Source organism: Wasmannia auropunctata, unplaced genomic scaffold (assembly GCF_000956235.1).
Source record: "Wasmannia auropunctata unplaced genomic scaffold, wasmannia.A_1.0 LD335844.1, whole genome shotgun sequence".
In the NCBI taxonomy this organism is placed as follows: domain Eukaryota; kingdom Metazoa; phylum Arthropoda; class Insecta; order Hymenoptera; family Formicidae; genus Wasmannia; species Wasmannia auropunctata.
The window spans coordinates 88,264-115,734 of record NW_012027046.1 but is presented as its reverse complement, the minus strand read 5'-3'; the positions used below and the strand labels follow the sequence as shown (position 1 = coordinate 115,734).

Below are 27,471 nucleotides of genomic sequence, written 5' to 3'. Positions count from 1 at the left end.
CATTTGTATTAATCATTTGATATTATTTATGTTACTAGAAATATGTTTTATAATATTCAATGAGACCGGTTATTTTAGGGTCATTTAAATTACATTTAAAGGAAGGCAAGAGAGTGGACAGAGTTCACGCTGTTCAGCCGTTCCGCGGAGAATCAAACGCGCGTTTGTGCATTGCGAATCGATAATGGCTTGTGGCACCGACAGAGATAGGTCCCGTGACGCAGCAACGAGAAAGCAAGGAGAATAGAGCAGTGGGTGTCTTCGATAGGGCGTCACGCAGTTCGTCTCTGTCAAAGGAGCCATTGATTCTACATCGATCCCCGGTGTGGCGTACATCTCCGGCGCGCGATTTTACCTTCGTAAATAATCGTCATCGAGCCGTGCATAATGTCCGCGATTATGCCCGATTCGACCAAAACGCATTAATCTCAACTCGAGTCGAAAATAATAAGTAATCAGATTCTGAATGACTATAGTGAATTGAAATACAATACGAATTTAACTATCTTAACTGCACTTTCGAGTCATAATTATTTTTTCAATCAATTGTTTTCAAGCAATTCGAAGCGACAATAAAATTATTTTGGACATCTCTTCGAAACATTAAGCATTTTTTATGGAAAGTTTACCGATCAATTAGTTACTCAAAATTTCGAATTGTTTGTAGACAGTACAGAATAATCGAAAAATTTAAAATCTCAATTAGTCAAGATTCGTATTAAAAGGAGAGATAATTCTACGGATTAAGTGCGAGATATTAATTAAATGAGGATTAAGGAGGAAACACAGGGGAGAATGCTGGACGAGAGAAAAGGGATCGTCAAAGACAATTTCCGGTCGATTCGTTTCGCTTTTTCACCGCTTCGCGGAGGAAGGTGCCGGCTCTTCGGATCCGAGGCTCTCCTTCGTTCGAGGAGCATCCTCGTGGCCTCGACAGGGCGCGTATACCTAAGATGGGTTTACCTTAGAACAAAGTGGTTTTTGTTCGGTCCCCGAGCGAGTTGTGCGAGTCACGGCGGTTTTGTTGCCGCCATCGCCGCCGCCTGGAGAAAGAGAGTGAGACAGGCCAACAAGAGCAAAGACGCGCCACGCGTTGGAGGAGAACTTCTACATGTTCCTCCTCTTCTTGGCCTCTCTCAACCTTCCCTCCTACATCCGTGACCTTCGCGTGTGTGCGTTTATGCAACTGTATGCATGCATGTGCGTGCGATCGACCCTAAGAACGAGCGCGGATAACTCGAGGAGCCTAGATTTATTGTTCTCTTCTCACGCGGTAATATCGATTGTAACAAAACGTATGCATACTCAATTAATTATCTAAATTACATAAAAGTTCGAAAAATGTTTAGAATGTGTTTTTTTTCTAAAAAAAAAAAAAAAAAAAAAAAACACTGAGAAAAATTGAAGAATATATCTTTGAACTTCTATTTTTAAAACATTATGGAAACGAATGATTCGTCTTTGCATAATTTTCTTTTATTTTAACTGAAAATATTTATACGAAAACGGGCATATTAAATTCCAATGTGACGTGACGATCGAAAATACTGTTGGTCCGTTTATCGATTGTACTCACTAATCGTGGGATTGTGTGAATTTTCTAGAGAATGTGTGTGTTGTCTAATTTTTACCTCTTGCCACGCGGACTTACTGCGCGTCGCGCTTATCCGCGATCTCGAATTTCACGTAATTGCTTACCGCCGTGTTCAGCATCTCTGCTATGCCCCGTTTCTCGTCCGCCATGCAACGGGGCCAGCAGTAACATGCAAATCAGCAAGAAACAGATCAGAATCAATAGCCATGCATAAGCGACGATCCTTGTTTAGATATGGCTGCTTATAGGTACTGCTACATACCGCTTTTTCGGGTCTTCGAAATTCGGTATCCCAGTGAAAGATATTTATCTGACACTCAGGCAAAAAAGAGATCAGTGAATATTTCCTCCAGCGAGATTACGAGAATGAATTGGAAAATAAGATTATGTCGAACGTTCAGTCATTTTCGTTGACATAAATATAGTTTCAACTCCTCTCGCATTTGCTCTTTCCTATACATATGGCATATGACACGAGCGTTTCTTGTCGTGACTTCTGTGAAAGATACCAAAGACTCGTTTGCTTCGGTAGATAAGTGGAAGATAGATATAGGCGGCGTCTGATTACGCTGGAAGAACGCGAACGTTAATGAAATATGTCAAGCGATGACTCGACGAGAATCGAAGGGGGAACGAGGACAGTCGATTCTGAGGAAGGATTTCGATTCAAGATTGAACGAGTATATCACAATGTGACGACGACAAAGTACAATTCGCAGAAGAAAATCAAAAGACGGCGAAATCATGCCATTATTAATTTTTTTTATCGACCTATTTTTCTTTCTCTTTTCTGTCTCGCTCTCTCACTTCTTTATTTTTTCTCTTTTGTGTTCTTTCGCATTCTATCGCCACTTCTTTGCATCCTTTCCCTCGGTCCCGCTTTCCTTCCGCAACAGGACGGTCACTTTCGCGCTGCGCAACGGCAAGAGAGATGTGAAATCAACCGACTCCGATAACTTTAACCGATTTTGCTTTAGGCGAAGCTGTCGTTAGACATGAAGCTGGGAAGCGAGCGAGCGAGAGAACGAACGGTAGGGGGACGGGAGAGAGGATTCGCGCATCGGAGGAGAGAAAGAGTCTGGTAGAGAGGCACGAAGTGGAGGGTCCCACCCACTAGCGAGCCCTCCACCACGAGACTCGGGACTCGTGACCACCTCGGGCTGATATGTCGAACCGAAACCCTACGTTTCTTCTCGGCTTCACATCCCTCTCGCCTCTCCCTCTCCCTCCTCGCTTTCCCCCTCGAATTCTATCTCTCTCGCGCTCTCTCCCCTTCACCACCACGAGATCAACCACGAGAACCCCGTTGGCTCTCCTCTCTTCGTCCTCTTTTCACCTTCTTTCCATCCAGACTCGCAAGACTCTCACGAATACTCTTCCCATGATTTACTCGGCCGTCTCGGAAGAGAGGAGAGTTCGCTCGTCTATCGGCCGTTCTCTTCCCCATTCTTATCCCTCTTATCTCGTCTTTGTCTGTCCATCTCGTCGGTTCATCGCTTCTTGTCTGTTTTCGATCGCGGCGAATGTGGTGAAAGATGGAAATGTCGATAAAACCGCGTGTTGCTGCCGCCGCGGCCGCCTCGATGTGATTTATACGTACGCGATCCTCAACGAAAAATCGATAATCTTTAGCAAACATTATCGCAATAAGTGACACGTCGATAATTATTCCCATGAGCTTAACGGTTAAAGTACTGGAATCTCTCTCTGGAATTATTTATATTATAAGCACGTGAGAATAATTATAAAACAACGATGTGCACTAGACAAGATGCACTATTAATACAACATATTTTTTGTATCGAAAATTAATTTTGCAAAAATCACTTTCATACTATAATGTTAAAAAAAATTCGACATTTCTACTTATATATGTGTACTGTGTAGCACAGTCGTAAAATACGTCTCTTTCAATTACAATCCTTCATCCCAGAAATTGATCTCTATACGCAAGATTGTATTTCGTTCTGTTGGCGCGTCTCCGTATATGTGACCTTTTTTGCGCGTATTTAATAATCACCCTTGCCAATCACACTTTCAATTAAGGACGCGCGAACGATTCCGGCGCAGTCCCTCGGCCGACGTTTGTCGGAGATCGGAGAGGAGTACTTCGTCAGGCTGTCATCGAGCGTACGAAGCCGCGTGTGTGCGCCTTCTTGAAGAAGGTCTCTCTCGTCATTTTCGGCGTTCTTTGTCTTTCGCTTGCTTCGAAACGCCTCGCTACTCGACCGAAGGCAGTTACGACAATTAACCGCGGCATGCCGAGGTTACCGCGAGCGAGACATGTAGAGGGAGAGAGATCTCGCGTCGGCTCTGTTAAAAAAAAAAAGGAACTTGACATATGTCAATTATCTCGTCGTCATTTTTTATCCGCCCCCTACGTGCCTCTCCTTTTAAGTATATTGGTCCATGGACGAAAAGTTATCATGTGAACTTAAAGAATCTTAAATGTGTCTTTATTTTTCGTTTTTTTAAATCATTCATCGGTCTCCGAAATTTGTGTTTTTATCAAACATTTATGAACATATTGCGGTCTAAATTGTGTAATAGTAAGAAAATTAGATAAAATATAACCTGCACAAATGTACACATATTTAATTATATAATTATGATACATTTTTCTATGACAATCTGCGATCTGTAATATAATAATTACTTGTATATTAGAAACAACGTTTACTAGATATGTTTATCAGAAGTCTAATATTTGTGTTTGCAGAGAATATAAATTAATGTACAATTTCAATTCATCATCTACAGTATACCCTTAGGAAATATCCTGTAGGCTAAACATTTGAATGCTTTGTATTTCTGTAAGCCCGCGTTATCTCCATGCATTAATCACATTAATGAAATCGGCGCGTTTTTCATTCTCTCGTCGTGTTGAGAGTGCGCGAGTTATCTTCCGCACAATTAAGAAGTTAAGATTATCTGTCTATATGTATTCTCAATATTTACGGTACTAGCGACAGCTTCGGGCTAATAGATGAAGAAATGCATCCTACCATCTGTTTCTCCTCCCTTCTCTCTCTCTCTCTCTCTTCCTCTGTTTCCTCATCAGCTTCTCGTCCGCATCTTCTTCCTCGCCGTGCTCTTTCTTCGGCGCAACCCACACGCGAGAAGATAAAGTGGAGGATGATCGACGCAGTAAATAAAGTATAGAATACGCATATGTAAATCACGAAGGGCGCACCCACGCCCCCTTACTCAGCGAGCTTCTCTCCCTTCTCCCTCTTTACCACCCCTCCTGTCTTCTCACTCTCTCGTCCTGCGCTCTGTCGACGAGAATCTTATTCCATCCTTTTTTCTCCCGTGTGCCTCATAAACCTCTTCTCCCGGAGCAGAGATGGTGGTTAAACGGAGGAAGAAGAGACGACGGAGGAGAAGAACAGGGAGAGGACGATGGTGCGTGTATGAAGGTGGCTCTATTCCTCACACAATACCCTCCACTCGCGTTCGTGTAAGCGGAGTGCTCTTCAACTTCTTCTCGCAGTCTCCTCAACGCAGCAAGATAAAGCAACCGTGATACTGCACTCTCCTCATCCTCCTTCTATCGTCTCCACCCTCGTCACACTCTTTTCTTCGTATTCTCCCCGCACATCTCCCTTCGCCCTTCTCTTCTTTCTCTTTCTCTCTCTTTCCGCATCTCATATTCTTCTCCACCTACTTCATCTTATGCATGATGGAGCTTGCTACGATCGCTCGCTCGAACCACGTCGCAATTTTGGTAGATGTACATCGAAGATTTTATTCCTGTTCGTCTCTCGATTTTTCGATCATGAAAAGATCAAATTTTATTTGCTAATATATTCAGAAAAGTGTTAAAAGGGTATGAAAGATATAAATACTTTATAAATTATAATCTATACTGAAGTGTCATGCGCATTAAAACGTTAAACTTCCATTTAATGTTTAATTTAAAGCAGCGCAAATAATCGACTATAATTTTGATGAAATATTTCTTTTTTATTGCATCAACATTGTATTTATTCCACAAATTTTATGCAGTAATTTTAAGGTAGGGAGTGATGAAGGCGAGAGACAACCATGATAATACAAGACATGAAAATGAAAATCTTCCCTAATAATTCATTTGATCAGCCCTCGAGTCGTATCTCGTTTGCTTTACGGCTGTTTCGGCTGTATCGAACGACCATAATTTAACAGAGAACGATCTTGCTCCCCGCTAGCCCTCCGGCTGATTTGCGTTCACCCGATCGCGATCGATGTGCTTCTTTCGCAAACGTAATATCTGTCCGTTCCGACAAACAATAAGCGACGATCTGATTCGCATTCGGCGAGAACCGATGTTTACGATCAATGAAACGATCTTGCGTAAATCAGATCCTTATCTGCCGCGAACGTGCTAGGCTCGAGCAGCTAACGATCAGTTCTTTAAAGAAAAAGTGCGAAGTTCGAAAACGTAAATGTAAAAACTCATAACAATCATGTGATGAAATCACCACAACTCCAGTACATGATCGCTTTATTTTCTGAATTGTTATACAATTGTTTACTATGCTTGTATATATTTTTTAAAATTATATATTTGTATTACAGTATATTGTAGAAATAAGCATAGATTAAAGAATTCGCGAATAATCGGTTATTTAGCGATATGTTTTTCGTGATGACATTTAAACGAGCGATGTTAAACTTATTGAAGCTCTTTAATCATATCGATTAATCTGTTGGAGTAGAGAACGTATTTGTACGCTTGCTCGAACCCGTGGCGAAGATCGTTTTCCTTATAATCAATTTCACATGGGCCCTCGGCGAGCTGTAAAGCTTGAGACGAGCACGTGATGCTGCATATCTCGAAATTTATGCGTCGGACGGAAAATCCGTCGTGAAAAATTCGATGGGCGTGCTTCGTTGGCCGAATAGCCTGCAGCTAATGGAATGGGATCGCGTATAGGGGCTGAAGATTTTCGATGACCCTCTCGTGTTCGAGAAGTATGAAGGTGGTCACCTGAAAGAGAGCGAGAAAGAAGAACGAGACGATGATAGAACGAAAGGTAGAGTGGTAGCGTGAGGGAGCGAGGAAGAAAGTGGAAGGAGACCGGACTTAGGCTGCCCAAATCGTAAATAAGGGGGCGATTGTCCTTTTTAAGCATGGGGCACCGCACGGTCGGGCGCCGAGAAAGGGGCTTCCCTTCCCCCCGCCTCCCTCCCCACTGATTGTCCCTGAAGAATGGTAGCCGCGTGATGGTCCCATTGTTCGAGCGCCGGTCCACGAGCACGCCTGTTCGTGCACGTGGTATGTATACCCAGGCGTGTGCGGTCACTCATACAGGCTACCGTATACATGCATACCCATACTCATGCACACACGTGCATCGTCGCACAAGGGAGAAGCTAGCGAGGGTTAGATATATCTGCCTATCATCGGGTTTCCTTTTCCATCCTTCACCATCTCTCACCGTATCTGATGCTTTTCTTCAAGCCACGTCTCTCTTTCTCTCTCTCTCCCTCGCCTTTCTCTAACTCACGTTTCTCTCCAAAGATATTGTCCATGTTCTACCAGAGACCAAAGGACTAGAAGCAGCGGGACGATTGGCATGCGAAAACAACCTGTTGATTGTCTTATACCTGTTGCATCCAAGTGTCGGTCAACGATCTATGCAGTGTTCCTCGCTTGTAGTTCTCTCCTAACATTGTATCCTACCCGGCCATTGCTAGTTTTCCTAATTCAGGTGATATTTTTGGATTTTTTTTTACAGAGAGAGAGAGAGAGAGAGAATGCAAAATATTCGTAACTTATAATTTAACACTAAACGATAGTTATCTAAAAAAAAACACACACTGCACAAACTTAAATGGCGGAAACAACTTGTAATTTCTCTTGTTAATTCAATTAATAATACAATTTAATAATGTTTAATTTTTCAATTACCTACATTTTAAAATAAATAACTTTGTTAATAATATGTGTATAATATATCTCATACAAAAATCATTAATTTTTTCTTATATTAATAAAAACTTATATTTTTCTTAGATTTCTTCTCCGATTTGCTAATTTTATATTATGCGTTATAGATTTCTCTCTCTCTCTTTCTCTCTTTCTTTCTTTCTCTCTTCCCTCTTCTTTTTTTCTCTCTTATGTCCCCATTTTCAACTCTGTGACATCTATTGATCGATCGATCGTATTGTCGTTTTCGCTTTAATATACTACTTATTCTACGACGACGTTTGAACCACCTGTTGATCACTGCACACCTGTTGCTCTCGACAGTGCTGATTCTCGCGCATTTCATGCGGACGATTCGTTTCTGCCGGTCTAATTGTGCGAATGCGCGCGCGTGATTTTCTGTTTCGTTTCTTTCTCCTCACGTAATAACGAAGAGAGAGCAGTTTTCTCCTTGAAGAGAGGAAACCTGACAAATGAGATTCTGGGTAACGCTACGCGACTCCACTGATCTTTTTATGTCTGTTACATGTCGATTTCATTTCTTCTGCAGTGTATACTTCTTTGAGAGTTACCGTCCCTTTTATGTTCCTTTGAAATACAAAGCTTATTGTTCTCTGCGCGAAGATTATTGAAAATCTTATCTCCTTTTATTAAAAATTTGAAGAATATCTTATATTTAAAAAGCAGAATCGTGATACAAGTTGAATTAATACACGTGCATTAATTGCATTATATTTAACATATATAGTTGTTTTCATACATTAATAATACATTGTAAGTTATCCATAATTTTAATTGATTGTAATTTAACAAATTTCTTTCTATTGATATATTTATTATTATCTTTCATGTCAATGTGAATAAAGTAACAGTAATTCCGCTTGAAATTTTACTACGACGCGCGTATGCAATATCTTTCCTTCGGGACCTACGTGATCGCAACACAATCGCGCAAATCTGTTTATTTAATCTTGAGACTCGTGAGCCGCGAGAGAAGGGGTTACAAGTTCGTCTCGAGAGTCTCTATAACTCGTAACGTCGAGTTTGTTTACCGACAGACGCTCCGCTTTAGGTAGAGCAAGCGCGCGTCTGGAGAATTTCACGTCGTTCCCATTCACATCTCTCGTCTTGTTATGATATACTGTGTCGTATTCGCATGTGTTTACCTAGTCTCTCATAAAACGGTCTCGAAAATGATTCAGTGATATGACCGCGTGAACGAATGGCAGGTTACAGCGACGATTACGACGACGGCGACGATTTTCGTTTCAGGTATCTTCGAATTAGATTTATCCGCGCGAGAACTTCTAGCATGCATTATTCATAGATTTTTAGGACTTCGCACTGAACGTGTTTTATAGAGCGTGCGTTAACCTTGCTATGAGACCGGTATCTGAAATTCAATTCAACTGATTCAATCTCATGTGTCCGCCGAAATTTTTGTCAGCTATATTTCTCTCTCTTAAGTCCTATTGTCGTCACGAATTCGTTGAACTTGTATCAAGATCATGATTCACATTTGTATTAAAATTTATTTTTTAATGATTTTTAAATATATCATTAAATTTATTCATATCGCTTAATAGTATATTATCTATTAGAAATGAAAAATATATAATCAAATTTTCTCTCGTATAAAATTAGTAAACAATTGCGTATTTTATTTTCCATATTTTTTAAATTCTTTTTTTTACAAGAATATGAGAAAATGAAGGATATGAGTAACATTAAACAAGAACACTTTTTTTGTAAATCTTCTGTTGTGAATGCAACTGACTCGAGATCTGCTGTTCCCAAAAAACAGCTTATTCAATAACTGCTAAGGAAAAAAATGAGGCTGCTCCCCAAAGGAAGCACGTTCCATATTATCGGCACTTCGTGGTCGCGCCGAAAAACGTCTCGCAATCGGGATCAGGTCGAAACGAGAGTGCATCGCAGGGACCGGTAGGGAAAGGAGGGAAGGATTGCGCGCAGCATCTCCTCGGCCGGATCTCTCTCTCTCTCTCTCTGTCGGGTCCATCATTAACCGGGGGACCCACCTCTAGGGTGAGGCCATTACCCATTCAAATTACGCTTATCGGTGGTTCCCCTCGCGTATACGTGCGCCTCTTACCAGGCACCAGAAAATCGGACATGAAGAGAAAGAGAGAGACAGAAAAAGCGCGCATTCTCGCGAGTGAAAAAAAATGGGCCTCAATCTAGCGAGAGTGGATAAAAAAGTCGGATCCCGAAGAAAAGATGTAGAAGAAGGGGGACAAATTGGGAATTTTGAAACAAAACGCAATGTGGTGCATTATTGCTTACTATCACGAAATAACACATGTAATTTGATTTTTTGCGTATAAAAAAACTATACAACCGTAAAGTTGAAAACGTTGATTAAATCAGTGAGGACAGTGAGACTTAAAAAATATGGATATATAGGTATGTAATTATCAAATCACATGGCGCTATGGAGATTTAAACAACAAATGTTCTTTCTTTTCTTTTTCCTTTACTGCGTCTCAAATATCTTTCGTCCTGTTCGAGAAATATCAACTATCAATGCACCATATACCAAAATTTCTTAAATTTTTTCTTTCTCTCTCTTTTATTTCTTATAATTAATATTATAATACTTTTTAATACTCTTATACGAGTCTCTCATGCAGATTATATTGTTAGTTTGGATTGTTATTCGTTTTCTCACATTAGCACTATTGGATTATACTTTCATGAATATATTTTACAAACTTTAGTATACACAACATTATCTCAATGCGTGACATATACAATTCTAACTCGTACATCCTGATTTGAAGTGCCTCTTTGCTTTCCGCTTGAATCGACCGTGCATCTCTCTCATTTTTTTTCCTCCAATTGATCTCTCTCGTTCATTGTCCCCTTCTCTCTCTCTCTCTCTCTCTCTCTCTCTCTCAGCTTCACCAAAGTACCCTCGACCACTCCCAATCCCATATGCCAGCGTCCATCCGGCCCTCCTTTCCATTCGGTCGGCATATTATGCGGCGTTCACGTATGCGCGCGATGGGGCATAGATACGATCGTCCATCGAACGGAGAAACTGCACGGTCTCGCCGAGCGATTTAAACTTCTACCACGGAAATCGTCGGTTGCTTCGCGACGTTCGCTACAGTGTCGGTCGGCACGGGTTTTTAGAATTGTGCGTTTTCCATTCAAATACGCATTCGACACTCACCTTCAGAATCGAAACTCGCGTCAACTCGACTTATGAATCATCACGGATGAACGTATAACTGTATAGAACAAAATGACTAGACATTCTAAATAACGTAAATAATAATAACCATTGTTTGCTCGAGTCTCAAAGCAACGTACCTTTTTAATCTTAGAATTCACACATTAATATATTTATATTTCGATGCAGAATGGTGCAAGACTAATTTGATCCAAAAGTTCAGATGCAAGAATGAGATTAATTTCGAAAAAAAAATTGTTATTTTATCGCGTAAATCATAAAAATACTAAAACAAAGGATTTTTAAACAAGCCGGTAGATGAAGAAAAAAAATAGTTCCCGTTTTTTCGTATTAATCGAGTATTTTGATTTTTGATTTTTCATAGTGTTGTTTGCGTTTAACATTAACACATCTTACGGAACTTCCATCCATGAAAATATTGAGTCTTTTCTGTTATTGTGAATTTAACTGGCCGATTTCTGATAGAAGCGCAAGGCACTTTGTGCCGGCTCATTAGACCCGCTAACGAGGACTAACCGTATCGCGATAATTACTCCTTACAAGGATACGAAACGTAGCAGACACGTTCTCTCTCAGCCACAGTCGCTCTAGACTGAATAGTGATCGATGGCTATCCTCGTCGACATTTGCACGGGAAAATTATTGCCCGACTGCCAGTAATTGCTGTAACCAGCGCCTTGCCATATGTAATGTATATTAATTTCCATAAGGGTTTTCTAGATTTAATTACTTTTAGAAACATGTGCACGCGCGTGTGTACCTACGTAAAATAAATTTCAGTAGCTTGCGAGCTGTCGAAAAACAATCTAGTCTCACTATAGCTTTTAGTTTAATTTTTAAATATTTTAAAGTTTATTTTTTTACATTATTTTTTAGTTTCGTTTAGTTATTTCGTATATTCTTTGACATTTTTTTCGCTTATATTCGCTTTTCGTAACGTAACAAATTTATAAAAAAAGATGAGAATAAGGGATAAAAAAATGAATAAAAATATCAATAAACTCTACTCGTGAATTTATTAGATCTTGTTACAAGCATGTGATTTTCAATGTGCCGGAAGTTTGAAATTTGAAGAATGATCGAGCGTGATCATGCACCCGGGAACGTTGTCAAGTGCACCGAGTTGCATCTAAATTGACTAGGTGATCAAAATAATTGTAACGTTTTGCCGCCGCGGCCGCCATTTATGGCAGTGAACAAATAATTTTTCTACGGGCATCCCCCCCTCATCCGTGGCGTGCTCTCGTGGCCATCCAATTCCGACTATGCTTTTTGGTGGGGAGGCACGGGCCTCGCAGTTAACCTTCCTCTTCACTTGGTGAGGTCCAATGTGTTTTCAGTGCATCTCAGTTGATCATACTGCTCCGAAATATTGTGGTGAGCAATTCTATATTTAATAATTTCAACGAGGCACTAACATTGCTCAGAATCTAACATTGCCTAAAATAAATGCAAACCTCCCGTTACAATTAAAATCTACTCAAATTACTCTCAATTATTTAGACTTATATTTGTTCAATATATTTCTTTTTCCATTGCCATTATTTGCGAATTGCTAACATCTCAAAGATGAAGACGATTCTTTGTTCCGTGACATGCAAAGAAATTCTGATAAATTGAGGTGAGCGTCTCCGCGTTGGCCGATTGTCGCCGAAGAATTTTCTCGCGACGTCCTAATGATATATACGTTTTTCTTTTTCGCGAAGTCTCCTGAGACTCTTCTGGAGCGTGAAAGCAGGAAGTCGCGCGAACTTGTTCCCGCGCCGGCCGTCGCCGGTTGAGCACCATCGCCGCCGCCGACGTCGTCGTCGTCGGCGGTGGTGGCGGCAGCGGCGGCGGCGACGGCGGCGAGCGGCGTAGTCGGCGGCATGAGAATTTTCCCACAGTCTCCACCACGTGGGCTCAGCGCGCGGGAAGCACACCCGCTCCCGCGATGTTGCCACACCTCGACCCGACTGAGAGGCACTGTATCGTAGCGCGCCTTGTGGGCCAGAGGGAGGGGAGGGCCAGAGCGAGACGGAAGGTCCCAATTGAAGGGAGGAAGGTAGTACCACACGGCGAGTAAAGGAAGAGCGAGAGAGGGGAAGCACAGAAGAGAAGGGACCCGGGCGATGGAGGAAGAAAGAGACGGTCACAGTCGTGGCCGTGGTGGTGCGAAGGAGAGGGAACACGCGTGTGTTAGCGCGTGCACGAGGGGGAACGAGGTGGAAGCGTATAGGGGGTTTTATATATAGGAAAGGACATTCGACACGGACGTCCTTTCGCCGCCTCTCTATACCGTATCGCGGGGTGCTCACACCGTACCGGCATAGAATTTAACATTCGTGACCTTTTTCTATCTCTTTCGCCGATCGATAGTTAATAATCGGTATCGGCGCGCTCGAGAACTTGATGTACGATTTAAATGAAACAGCACCACACACCTCTCCTATATGATAAACACGCTTGAACACAAGTTGGAAATACGATCCGGCGGATATAACGCATCATGATGAGCGACACGACGGGAAGAGCGCTTATAGCGCTAAGCGGAAATAAAAGGGATATCCTTGCGATGGGAGGGAAGCCTCAGTAGAGCGTCATTCTTGCGCGATATAAAGAACGACTCGATTTCACGGAAACGTGAAATTCCCGCGTTCTTTGTCCTCCGCGAGGGAAGGAAGGAGCGAAGGTTTTGGCAAACAGGCGAAAAATTCGTAACTAGTTTTCAAGACAGACCGACTTGATGGTCGATAAGTAGTATCTTGATTTCTTGTATCTCTTTTTCAAGAATTCTCCGGGGTCTATGTCCCGGTCCCCCCACCCCCTCTCGCCTTTCGTCACCGCACACGGATATTTTAAGGTGAATGAAATCATTTTAACTGCCTCGGCGCGGCTAATTGCCACGGCTCTGCCAGAGATTCTCGAAATTCCGGTTTGACCTGAACTGTCACGCAACGCATCCTTCGGCGACAACCTAGGATCAAAGAATAAAAGTAATCTTACATTCCATCAAAGAATACCCTTGTACTTTGGAGAGACTAATGATCTAATTCCGCAAATCTTTAGATTTTTTCGTGACGTTTATATGTTAAAATGATGAATGTGCTTTAATTATCAAATCAAAAGATATATGCTTTTTTTACGACGACAAATGTAACAAGAAGTGTGTTTTTCTGAAGATTTCTGTAAATATAACGATTATATTTTATGAAACGTAGATATTGCTAATTAATAAGCTAATTAATAAATGATAAGACGGATCAAATCAAAGGTGGAAAAACAAATGTTCTAGACATTTTTGGAATACATAGAATATAGATAATATTTCAGTTATATTTATATCTCACAATCAGTTATATAGTCCCAAGACATTAATGTTACAGTTATCGTGAGGATAGGCGCTCACAAAATAGTTTCAAACATCGAATCTTACTACAGCCCTGCGTCAGTAACAAAGTAACGGATACGTGTATCCTCGTCGGATAGGTTCCGCTCGACACGCACGCACACTCGCACGTACGCACGCATATACGCGCGCAACGACCACTCCGATCTGGGGTGAGGCTCAACGGACAATTGCAATTATGGGGGTTCATCCAGGTTGATTTATAAGCAGCGGGGGCTTTTCCATCCTTATCTGACGCACCCACGCGCTTCTTTCTCCTTCTCTCGCAAGCAGCAGATCTTTGCGTGGTGGCCCTTTTTTCACTTTCGCGCAAACACTCGCGATGTATCCGCCTCTCTTCCCTCTCTTCCCTCTAGTCGCTTACGCTGGCTGGATCCTCTGCATTATGTTGACCATAGTGCATGATAGGACTTGCCTTCGGGGGTTGGCGGATTTCCAGGAAGAGGAGGGTCGCACCTTATGTAAATCAGCTCTCGCGTCATTAGCCCTGCCATCGGGCACCCTTCCTCGATACTCGTATCCTCACGAAATATACTGCGTTTACGTGAGAAATGTTGAGAACGACGGGAGAAGAGAGGGAGGGTCTTAACGGGGAATAAATTTTAAAGGAATATAAAAACAATTTTACGATTAATAATCAGCTTAGTAATCAGTATATTTTTATATCCTTATTTCTATCTAAAGGAGATCAAAATATATATTTTATTCTAACATGATTTTTTTAAAATAATTTTATAGAATTTATTATTAGCAACTTTCTCCTTTTTTTTATAAATAGATATATGTACGTACATGATCATCACATCTATTGAATTTCTGTTACTTGTGTAACTTGTGTTATGTTCAAATTTTTACATTTAATATTTGTTAATATTATAACATTATTTTAAAATATATTTAAGAAAAAAATATATATAAATACAGAATATATTTGTATATAAATATATTGCCAATATGTTTCTTGTTATAATAAAATGTAGAATCAATAGTATGTATTAGCAAAGTATAAATTTTAATCGTTGCGCTCGTCTTTGTCAAAAGGGGGAAACTTGTTTGCGAGATGGATGAAAAAACGGAGGGATGCAGGGGGGCATCGAGGCCGATTTCTTGTCGATGTTTCGAGGCTGTCTGAATAGTATCGTTGTAAAACGAGCAAGGAAATAAAATGATGTAAAAAAAGATGCGAGTACGAATGCGGAACGAATGAACGTGTAAATACGCGCGTGGTCGATTCTTAGGTAAAGGAGGCGCGTCGCTTTTGTTCACGCCGCTGGTATCGATATTAACGGGAATCGATTCGTCGTGCCGGATGGGCCCCGCGCCGCACTGCCGTTGCTCGTTCCCGACTGTCTACCCCTAATCGTTTGGTCTCGGGGGGTCCTCGAATGCCCCGAGTAGCACGAGTTTTTCGTCGTCCTCGCGCTCCCGCTCGCGCGCCTTTTCTGTCGAGAGCGCCGTAAGAGCGCGACCGATCGGTGAATCGATCGACTTTGTACGGAATATGAGATTCCGTTGAATGCCGCCGTTTGATGTCCGCCGTTTAATTATGCCCCCTCACTCAAAAACCTGAGAGTCAATATCGCGTGGCCGTAAGGGAAAGAAGACGCGGAAAGAGAAACCGAGACAGAAAGAAAGAAAGAGAGGGAATGGCAGAGAGAGAGAGAGAGAGAGAGAGAATCTCCGGGGGAAATCCAGTCACGAGGAAGGGAATGTGCAAATGCCATCGCGAACGCTGAGCCGCAATTTTGTTCTTGTAACGGAGTCTCCCGAGGAAAAAGACCTCGAGCGAGCAAGATATTGTAATTGCGTTATCATGAGAAAAGTTTGCGACGCATTACGTGCCGGAAAAGATTTTCGTATTATCTAGCAATTACTGTTACACATATAATTTTTTTTCCACCAGTATTTTAATGATTTGAGGTGCTTTATACATTTTATTACATCGCATCAGATTACTTATCATGTCGTTATATTGTTTCTCTCTTTTTTTTTGCAAACATATTTTTATGTTTTTGGACGAATTATTGATCGCATTTTTATATTTATTGCATTGAAAGAGAATATTCGGATTTACGAATTGTGGAGATTCTACCGTAGAAGAGGATGTAAACTAAAACGACGTGTCTTTTAATACGGTAACTTGAGAAGAGAAAAGAAGCCGTTGTAAATCTTGGCGGAATCTCGATCGAAATTCCAGTTCGAAACCCTTTCGAGTGCGGCCGTTTGTGCGCACCTTGTAAGAAATCGATATCATCCGAAAATTCCTATGGTGTAACGTTTCTCATGGTCGTCGCTCGAAATTATTTGCAAATTTGCCCAAAAGATAATAACGAAAAAAAAAATTACATTTGATCATCGTAATTGTTCCTGTCAATTTTATTTATCGTACACATCATTTATAGTTTTCAAGGGATACTTAATGATTATCCACTGACATAAATAGGGGTCATGAAATAGTAACCGTGGATTTACCGACATATCAATCATCGGGATGAGGAAAGGTTCGAGTTTTAAAGTCTACGGAGCTACTGAAATGATTTCGATGAATCGCTGCGAATCAGCGCTTCCTGCTGGATCGATTTACTTTCGCGTCGCTTTAATATTAATGCCACGGGGCATCCTTCGCGGGGTTCTGGTGTAACGTGATGGGCCCCACGGGTACGTGCTGGCTCGCGTTTTTACCGCCACTCTGGCCCTAAGTCATGTCGTCGTCGTTGCTACATAGCCGCGGGAAGCATAGTCGGATGTTCTATGAGGCATAAATTATGCGCGCCATTAGATGTTAACTGTGGTCCATGACCAGGTATGTATCACCGGGCAGCAGCTGATACCGGTAGATAAGGGCGAGTATCGAGAAGGAGGACGCGTAAAGGGAAAGAGAGAGAACCAAAGTTGTGCTTTTTATATTGGCCGAGAGTTGCGCATACCGGATTTCCTTGCGGCGTTTTTATTCCGCGTCTAATCGTCCCGCGTGGAACGAATAACTTGTCTCGTTTTAATCCGACTTATACGCACTTATTTTAGTTCGCAAAGGATTATCTGAATCAGGCTGTGGAAGATGCAATAACGTACCGATGAGAGTATTATTATAGTAATTTTCGAAGAAAATAGTTTGCAGTGAATAATAAAATTGGAAATTTTTTTGTAACATAACTGCTGCATTTATGTGTACAACTAAAATTAAAAATTTTATGCAGTGTTTGCATAAGATTATGTAATTATTTGTTATATTTATTGGTGCAAAAAGATAAGCTGTTTATATCGTGAAAGTATCGCACAAATATTATATATTAATGCGACTAGACTAGATTATGTTACAGTTAATAAATGAATTATTGACATTAGTATTAGACGCTTGCCATGTCGGTATGTGTTCTCGCCAGTAATTGGCGGTATCGCACTACGTATCTCTCTTAGCGAGTTATCCCGCAACGAATAAAACCACACGCAAATCATCGATATCTCGCAATAATATCGACACTTCGCGCACACATGTCGCCGTGGTAATTGCCGGGCGGTTCTATTAGGCTATCACTTCGTTTTCTGTTCGCGGTCTCGTTTCCCTTGATGTCCGCTTGCGTGTACAAGAACCGATCGGTTACTGACCGTTCCCTATCGCCATTTAATTACGGCAGCGTCTTATCTGCTGGTGTGTCGCGCCGCACTTGTTTGTTTCTTCACAATCTCATTATCGGAACTTTCGCGGCAGGATAAACATTGAATAGTGTCCTAAAAACGATACATGACTTTAGGTATACAGACATTTATTTTATACCTTTGATAATCGAAGCAGATAGCTTAATTAAGAATTAAATTCTTAAATACATCTTTCGGCAAGCAAATCGACTTGCTCAACAATTTATAAACTAATATATATGAAGTTATTTTAGAAACTAGTAGTATATATATATTAATATTGATTTATAAATATTTATATTAAACATAAGAATTTGTGCAATAAATATATATGTAACAAAAGATTTCTCAGGTCACAACAAACCGTTGCGAATTCGTTAACCATCGCGTGTCCAAATGTTTATTTTGCCCGGCAGAATAAGAACAGATATAACGACGGATGAATAAAGTTCCATGATGTGCGGGTAATCGAGCGTCATGCAAGGTCGATTCGATCGATCTATCATCGATCTCTATCGATCTTTTTCTCTTCTGAAGTTCAAGGGCTACGTACAATCAGCTGATGTTAGAAAAAATCCGTTTTAAACAGAACTATCCAATTTTCACCTAACAATCGTGTAAAATCGCATGTGCGATTAACGAATATAAGCAATCATACATGATTTCTTTCCAAATGCTTTTTTAATGTGGAAATCTTTTGCATCGTATATATTTCCTCGTATCGGTCGACAGCAAAAACGTGAAACTGTTCCGCGTTAACGGAACTGCGCGTTGCACGTAAAAGCTTGGCGTACACAACGACGGTCTCTCAGGCGTTTCCGCTTCTATTTGCTTACTGTTTCTTCGCGCGATTTGGCCGGAAGAAATCCGTCCCGGCGCATCGGCGCGCCAATTTCACGGCTATCGGAGCTCATCGCTTTATCCTTTCGGCGTGTCAGCCCCGCGATCTCTTCTTACTCGGTTGGCCTCGGCCGCGCGATCGAAGCATAAATTCATAGAAGTGGTAAAACCGACGCCCGACACCGGCGGCGCGTCTCGATTTTTCACGCCGGCGGACGTGTTGCGGTAATGAGTTCCCTTTATAACCATGCCACGAACATCCACGCCGAGATGCGCTGCCGAGGAACGATCGCAATCGCCGAGCGTGTCGTGCTTCTTTTTCGCCGTCGTCCGGTCCTTCCCGTTAAACGTCGATTAGAAAATATCCCTTCGCGATTCGCAGTCGTGATTATTAATAGCGCTGCTGATCGTAGTTATGCAAATGCATTCGAGCGTCGCGGACGAGATCGAGTAATAAAAACTAATTACGAGACGATTGAGAGTTCCACCAGTGCGATCCGGTTATCGATGGTTTAATTATTGAAACAGCAACGCATCTGAAATATCGCTTGTCATTTTTATTAACAGGATACTTTTTATTCGTATTAATTTAAACGTAATTATTTTATACATTATTCGTTAAATACTTTATTTTGCATTTCACCGCGTGCATCGTGACAGTTTTATTTCCAAGTCTCATACACATATATTTTAAGATTTGCTATCTTACTTTGACAATGAAATAACGTATTGTGATTTTTTTCATCTTTCAGGATTCCGAGGTGATCACTGCGAGGAGAACATCGATGACTGTCCGGGCAATCTCTGTCAAAATGGTGCCACCTGCATGGACCGAGTGAACGAGTATTCTTGTTTGTGTCCACCGGCCTTCACGGGCACGCAGTGCGAACTGGATGTGGACGAGTGCTCGGTACGGCCGTCCTTGTGCCACAACGGGGCCACATGCACAAATTCGCACGGCAGTTATTCGTGTATATGCGTGAACGGCTGGACCGGGCCCGATTGCAGCGTCAACATCGATGACTGTGCAGGAGCAGCCTGCTTCAACGGCGCAACTTGCATCGATCGCGTCGGCAGCTTCTATTGCCAGTGCACATATGGAAAGACCGGTAAGTCGTGAGCTATCTTCTCATAGAATGTTGATCGAGAAATGTGTGGGAAGTAGAAGCGAAATAGATCACCGTCAAGATGTTTTCTATAACATGTTTTTCCCTAAGCGAAGATCCGAATATATTCGGAATATATTTGAATGTCTAAAATAATAGTAAATCCAGATTTTGAGTCGATAGAACTGTATATAAATTATTAAAATAATGTACATAAAAATAGCAATATTAAAAATTATATTTTTTAAACGCATTTTGCTATGCTAAAATGGCGGAGTCATATAGTACTTTCTAAATTTTTTGGAATGAAGTCTTTTTACTCTTTTGGAGTGAGATTCACTCTAGAAAATTTAGAGAGTTATACCTTCTTAGATTTTATTAAATTTAACAATTTATAAAAAGAAGGTATATATTTATAGAAACATTTAACACCAATTTATTTGTTTTGAACCTTTTTCAAGTAGCGATTGCTGGTTATTGTGTCCGATACGTTCGAGTAAATTTTACCGATTGTCGCGAGCGCGTAATCCATCGTTCGAAAACTATTTATACGGAAGTCAAAAAGTCTCCGCGTTCAGGAAAGGAAACCGAGTCTCTCTCTCTCCAAGTTTAGTTTGGCGAGGTCGCGCGGCGCGTATCCGCGGGAGAGCAGGGTGATTAACTCGATACCGAGTATGGTCGAGAACAGGATTCGCGCTGCAATGCGGCGATGCATCGGCAGGTGCAAGCCGCACATATGCGGCCGGTATGATGTGCCGGTATATACCGCGTAGAGAGCGTAGAACGGGTCCCCCTCGGAATCTCGAGATTCCGAAGACTCCCGGGGCCCCGGCTTCTCGCCGGTGTGCCGACCTTGGCGACTGAAAACGAGTTTCTGTCCTTACTCGCCCTGTCCCCCGCCGCCCTGCCGCGGGAGTAGTCGAAGTAGAAGACGCTTTTCAGATCGATTCGCGCGACGCGATCGCCAAATACAGGTATATTCCTCTCTCGCGGCCAGACACCGTCGTCCATTCCTGGAAGCCGAGCGTTTTTATCAAGTGACTACAATTTTTCATCGAATCGCAGACGTTTCGCATAGAGTTCGTTAACGATATTAATGAAAGGGGACATCTCTTTCATGAAAAATTACTAAATGTTTTGCAAAATAAATGAATAATTCTGTCCAATGTCTAGATAGGGTAACATATTCGATTCGTATATTCTTTGTAAGAAAAAGTCATTCCACATTTTTTACTACTTTTGTTACTACTTTTAACGATTAGAAAGAGAGAACTTACGTATAGTAACGAGCACGCGATGCACAACGCAAAACACAAACATATAATGGCTGCTTCTTGCGTTGCCTTCAGGCGTGCTTTCAGTTCACTAGAGATATACTTACAGTTAGTCGCGCGCGGGTGTGCTCTCGCATCTGCATGCACTTATTCTGGTTTATATATGAATATCCCGGGGACTTTGGTACCGTTATCGGAGGGACTCCATAAAGAAAAGTTCGTTTCGACGCACACGCGATCCGCTTCCCAAGGAAAATTATATCCCGCGGTCAGCTTTCTCAATTTTATATTGTCCTTCTTAGTTTACGATGCTTGGTAATTTCCTCAATTAGTTTTATAATAATTTGTTCAGCTGTGTAATTTACTGTTGGAGGAAATCGGAAAGTTACATGTATTTTCTGTGCTTTGTAGATCATTGTTATTTTTATGTCGATGAATAAAAGAACATTTGTGAGAAGATTTGTAACGCTTGGTAAAATACGTATATCGCGCGTTTTCTTTTTATGATTCACTTATCTTGACGTACTGTGATCTTAAGAAACTTAATCAGAAATATTTGTCAGCAAGATGAAAATTAAATATTTTTATTTTTACTAAAAATATCGCATAGAATTGTACTTTGAATTAATGAAATTTATACAGTGAAAAATATATATATATTATATTTTTTATTGTGTAAATTTCTTTAATATAAAATAAATATGAAGTTTTAAGGAGGAATGATTATCTTTCGTAGGGCTGCTTTGTCATCTCGATGATGCCTGTACGTCGAATCCGTGTCACGAGGGCGCGATCTGTGACACTAGCCCTATCAACGGGTCCTTCACCTGCTCCTGCGCCACCGGATACAAAGGACTGGACTGCTCCGAGGACATTGACGAGTGCACTCAAGGTTTGATTTCTTTACATTGCTTCTTGCAGTCGTATAAAAGTTTTTTTTTAGTAATTTTTATATATCTTTATATTTTATGATCCAATACTATACTTCCACTGCTTTTATCTTGCTCGTTAAATGTATTTCTACAAGTTTTAACTCAAACGAAATTATAAACTCACTCTCTGTCGAGTGACATTTTCGTACAAAGTGGAATTACAAGTCGCGCAATTACCGATTATGCAAGGATAAATTCGGTGAAATTGAATTGGTCGATCGTTCGCTGGATTATATCGATCGATTAATTCTGCGGTTGCTTTCGGAAATCGCTTCTAAATCGATCCGCATTCGGTTTATCCGTTTTGGCCAACTATTAATCCGCGTTTCGAAAGTAATCTCCGTTTAAATCGAAAGTAATGAGCGTCTCGGTGGTCGGCATAGTTATTAATGACGGGCTCGATTCAAGAACGCAGAAATGCTGGTCAACGGCGCGTTTGCGCACGATCGGGCAACTAACATCGTGAGGATAGCTATCAGATAGATGTTATCGCGCGGCGAGACCAGTTCGCATTAAAGTCGCTTGGAAAGTAATAAATTGCTCTCGCGACGTTCAAATGACGGTTGGAGAAAATTCGCGAATCATCGAAGCGGTAAATCGCGTTTTATCTTTGCGTACGTCATACCCAGCTCAAAAATACAACCAGAAATGATGAAAATTCTCGCTGAATAAAAATTCGTTTTAAATTGTGTGAAATCGCATGTTGATAAAATCACCAACATGAAGAAGGAAATATAAAAGTTAGTCTTAGCAACCTTCGTTAGCATCGTTAATAGCTCTGTCTAAAAACGGGAACTGCTTTTCACATTGTTTTGTTATGAGCTTATTTGTAATCACGGCGGCCACATGCTTCGAGTTTTGCCCATAATCTGAAGTGAACGCCGCGCACCGGTTTAATTGGATTTATGATTTATTAAAACAATAAACGTATGATCTACGAAAAATAATTTTTTAAATGCTATATATGCTAAGATTTTTTTTTCGATCCGTTTCAATTCGAGGCATCTTTTTCGCGCGCGAACGTATAATTTATTATTGCGATTAAGAAAATCTCAATGAGTCGTTGACGAGATTGACCGATGGTCTCGCCGTTTGAAGAGGTCATCGAGCTCCGTAATATTTTCCTTCTGATCACGTATGTACGTGGCGTTTATGTGTCTGCCTGTCCACCTCGCACGATCCGTGCGTGTTAACATCGCTGCATCAGCGTGGGCAGTATGATAAGTGTCAATCAATGGAGGACACGCGAACAACTCTTTCTTTCTCTTTCGAAAGACGAAGAAGAGATAAGGGTTAGTTTATTGGCATCCTTTGTTAGTATCATTAATAGCCCTAAACTAAACGTAACTAAAAACGTGAACCGAATTTCATATTGTTCTATTATGAACTTCGTAATCGCGGCAGCCATATGCTTCGATTTTTGTCCATCATCGATCAACTTGCAAGCCGACAAGAAGCGAATTTCGGTGGTCATTACATTCTGTCACTCTGAAGGATCACTGTAGCGCTCTTAAATGTGTACCTTACTTAATGATGAATTGATGATATAAAACTCGCGAGCGCTCAGCAATAAAATGTAAAAAGGAAATGCAATCAAACTTTACTAAATACGTTTGCACAATTAAAATGTACTGCAGAATTAGAAAAGTTTTCTATAAGCGAGAAAAATATCGACATAAAAGAAGAAATAATATTTAGATGTGTCTTCATAATATAATTTAACTGAATGTTCGCGATCGTGAATTATACACATTTAAATACAAAAATATTGTAATTTATAATCGCAGTTACTGTACCGTTTCGGTAAATAGATATGTTGTTAGTCGGAAGTATCGTTAAAGGTGAAAGAAATAAGATGCGTCGAAATCGATATCGCGCGAAAGATTTTTCAAATGAGATAACGGCAAGATCCGCTCGCGGCGAGACTCGCGTACAGTAATCGCTGGATTAATGTGCGCGATGCGAGAGTGTACGGAGGCCCCCACGGGTCCGTGCAAATTGAAAACCCACACGGGGCAGATTGGCGTATGGCGAATCGATCGATTGCGATCGATTAATTCGGCGCCGGATCCGCGCGTTATTTATTGTGCCGGATCCCCGTTCTCATCGCGCCGTCCCGTCGACGTTCTCGTCATCGAGCTCCGTGATCGATCTATTGCCGGTCGGGAAGCTTTAATCGACACATGTTATGGGTCGTTCGTAGCACTGCCGTATGATAAAAATGAATCTCTGCTGAAAGTCAGTCTTTAAAGCAATTATTTGAAGCCATCGAAATTTTTCTAAATAAATGAACAATTATCATATAAAACGTACTTCCTTTCTAATTATTTTTTTCAATTTTATCATAATTTAAATATATATAAATATATATATTTACTTTTTATCTTCCATGCATAACAACTGAAAAATTTGATTAAAGTTTCAATTGAATCAGCGTGGCTAACAATTAATTATTTTTGTGCATATTTATAATTTACTCATCAAGTTTATTATATCTTTCAAAATTCAAACTTTTCTACAAATCAATTCTTTGTGATGTAAAGAAGTATCAGTAAAAGTGCAATGAGTCTTGCAAGTCTTTTTAATATGATGGTTAGGTTGAAAGTATGAGAAACGACAAATTTTTAATCACCGATTTTAAATATGGATCTCGAGAAATGTCAATGTATCATTTACGCGTTGCTCGAGGTGACATATCGATTCGATTACACATGTATCGTCACGCGTGAACGTCCGCAGGGGAACAGTCCTTAACGGCACACCGCGGTGTACCCAATTTTCTCTCCCTTTCTCGATCTTTACCTCCGGGCAAACTTGTCATTCGCAGTCGTTCCCCTTTCCTTAGCACCGTAGAACTGTGATATGCGACCTATGATTGGTAGGTCCCGTATGATGTATCGCAAGGGAGGCCCACTGCCAAGACGACAACGATTATTAATAATTCTGCGGAGATAATTAATGGTCATGCAGAAATTTATCGAGGCTCCTTTGCAGCAGCCATCTTGAATATAAGCTTCATACGTGTCGAATGCGTACATATGTTAGGTACGCAATATCTCGTCATTAGAAATGTAATTGTTGATATTGTTGAACTGATATTTTAATGAACGCAAAATTTTATTATAAAACATGAAATAGAAACATTCTAATTGTAAATTAAAAAGCTTTAGTGCGAAAGAAGTTCGACAAATGTTAATGTAATAGTAATAATGCAATTGCTCCTATGAGTTGCATTCTTGGCAACTTTTTTTTTGTTCTACTGTTTTATATGCATTGTCAGATATTACGGTGTAAAAATAAATCCATCATATGTTAGAATTACGAGTGCGCTGCGAGCCCAAAACCATGGGGATTAAAACCGTTCGGTAACGCACGCGATACACGTAGGTAATGGATTTGTAATTAGCCGGTGGACAGGCAGTAGTCGCGGGTTAATTAATAGTCCGGCCACAAGCTCGAGCGCGACATGGAACCACACACCTCGCCGATCTCCTTGATGTGCGCACACATGCGCGAGTTTTATCGATATCATTTGTGAGAATTTGATTCGCTTCACATCACAAATCGTGAGATTCTAACTTTGAACATCGTCGGTTAAGAAGTAGGAACGAAATTCTGTGTATGTGTGTCTGATAGTAACATATATGCATGTATACAGAAATACAACATATCGAAATATACTTAGTATTTATAGACACACATGCAGGAATGTAGGAAGTTTAAATTATAATCCACTCAGGGAAAATCCTCAGGAGTAAACAAAAAATGATTCTCGATTTATGCGAGTAATATTAAAATGTAACATTCCTTGGAAGATACATATTTGCGTGATAAAGTCAGTTTTTTACTGATTCAACATGCGAGATATTTGCGACTGAGAATGCGGAAGGCAAAACAGAGTTTACATTTGTGGGATATCGCACGAATAATTGAGATTGCAAATTAAACGAACGTATTACGGGCTATCGCGAATTGCCGCGATCGTAAATGGGCTGACGATGGGAATGCGAAAAAAAAGAGCAGATAGAGAAACGCACGTAAGGAGCATCTGGAAACGGCTTCGAGTAGAGAAATCATCCTTCGTGTTCCCGCACGTACCATAATAAATACGCAGCACCGCCCGTAGTGGAGCACGACGGTTAATACGTTTCGCTACGGACAAAGACACTTCATTAATAATCGAAAGCACGTCTTTTGTGTCCGCGGGCTTTCTTCCTCGACACACTCGCCCCCACCAATGCTCGCAACGTGCGCTCGCGTTGCACGCGGTGTAGTGGATTTCCTCCTCGCATTAGTAGCTGTTCGTTAATCAACCGTCATGGAATTAATTGGATTTCGGTTGTGAACGTTAACAATTGACTCGGTTCGTCGTTCGCGTTGATTACCACACACTTCGAAAGCGTGCCTTGTCTTGTGCGCAGGTGATAATCGTCGTACCGTGATAATCACTGTGTAGAAACAACGTAATCTAAAAAAATGACCCTTTAATTAATCTAAAATTCTAATTTAGGTTTTTCGACGTATCTAAATATTTAATATATGTTTAATCAGAAATATGTTCTCTTATAATATTGTACATTCAATTTCTTAAATATATACTATGTATTGTGTAACTTTTTCTAAATTTTTTAAAGAATTATATACACATTCGTGACGTAATGTGTAATTTACAAAAACAGACGTTAAAAATACGTGCGGTATCGCCGTACCGAATGTTATTTATCATCCGCTATGAATTACTCTCGTGGCTGATAGAGTTCGTTCACTGGCTCGACTACGCTTGAAATATATCCAGATGCTTCATTTCGACCGTTAGGCGTTTTTTTGTATACGTCTACACGAACTGGGCGATGAATTAGAGGATCCGCGTTTTTCTACGATCGTTCGCGTTCCCTCCGTCCGACGGTGGATGGCGTCGCGTTTGCACGGGGTATCGTAATTAGGAAGACATTACTCAAAGACAGCTCCCCTTTCCCCGTGGCGGATCACTTCCCTCCCGCTGTCCTCTCTCGCGTAGTCCTTCGGCTGCCTTTGGCTTCGGGGGCGTACGATTAGTCACTTCTACGCGAAGGACGCGATTTGAGAAATTGTCGGTAAATTACTGTACGGCCACGCACATGACTCTCCGTCACGTCCGTGCCATGCGTGATGATGAAGGGCGAACTACCCCTTGGCCATATAAGGCCAAGGTTCGGTTCTTTCGCACGCGCGAGTTTTCGTTCGTCAACTTTGTGATATCAAGCGGTACCTACTGCAATTTACCGCTCTTGATTCCTCAAAAAATCGTAACTCTGAAAATATTTGTGTCAATGGAAATCGAAAAATCTGTTTATTACAAATATAATACATAACGTCTCTATTTATATAAAGTATTATTACTTTATTTTACAGATTTCGACTTTTAATTAGAAGCTAAAATACGTACAAGACCAACTGAAGTGAAATCCACATAAATGTAATTATTATCTATCGAGAAATATTGATTTATTCTTTAATAATGACAATAGATAGATTCGTATACACATTTGAAAACAGATGATTCAATTAACGCTTGACGCGCTATCGTATGT

The 27,471-nt window shown here is 40.8% G+C and overlaps 1 protein-coding gene across 1 annotated transcript in view; it reads left to right on the top strand.

Moving 5' to 3' along the window:
• The window catches only part of LOC105455748 (neurogenic locus Notch protein), a 234,994-nt gene that overhangs the window by 134,225 nt on the left and 73,298 nt on the right, over window positions 1-27,471 (top strand). The window contains exons 6-7 of the mRNA XM_011699287.1: window positions 19,342-19,698; window positions 21,706-21,861. Of these exons, the coding sequence (XP_011697589.1) occupies window positions 19,342-19,698; window positions 21,706-21,861 (513 nt within the window). The remainder of the gene's footprint in view (window positions 1-19,341; window positions 19,699-21,705; window positions 21,862-27,471) is intronic.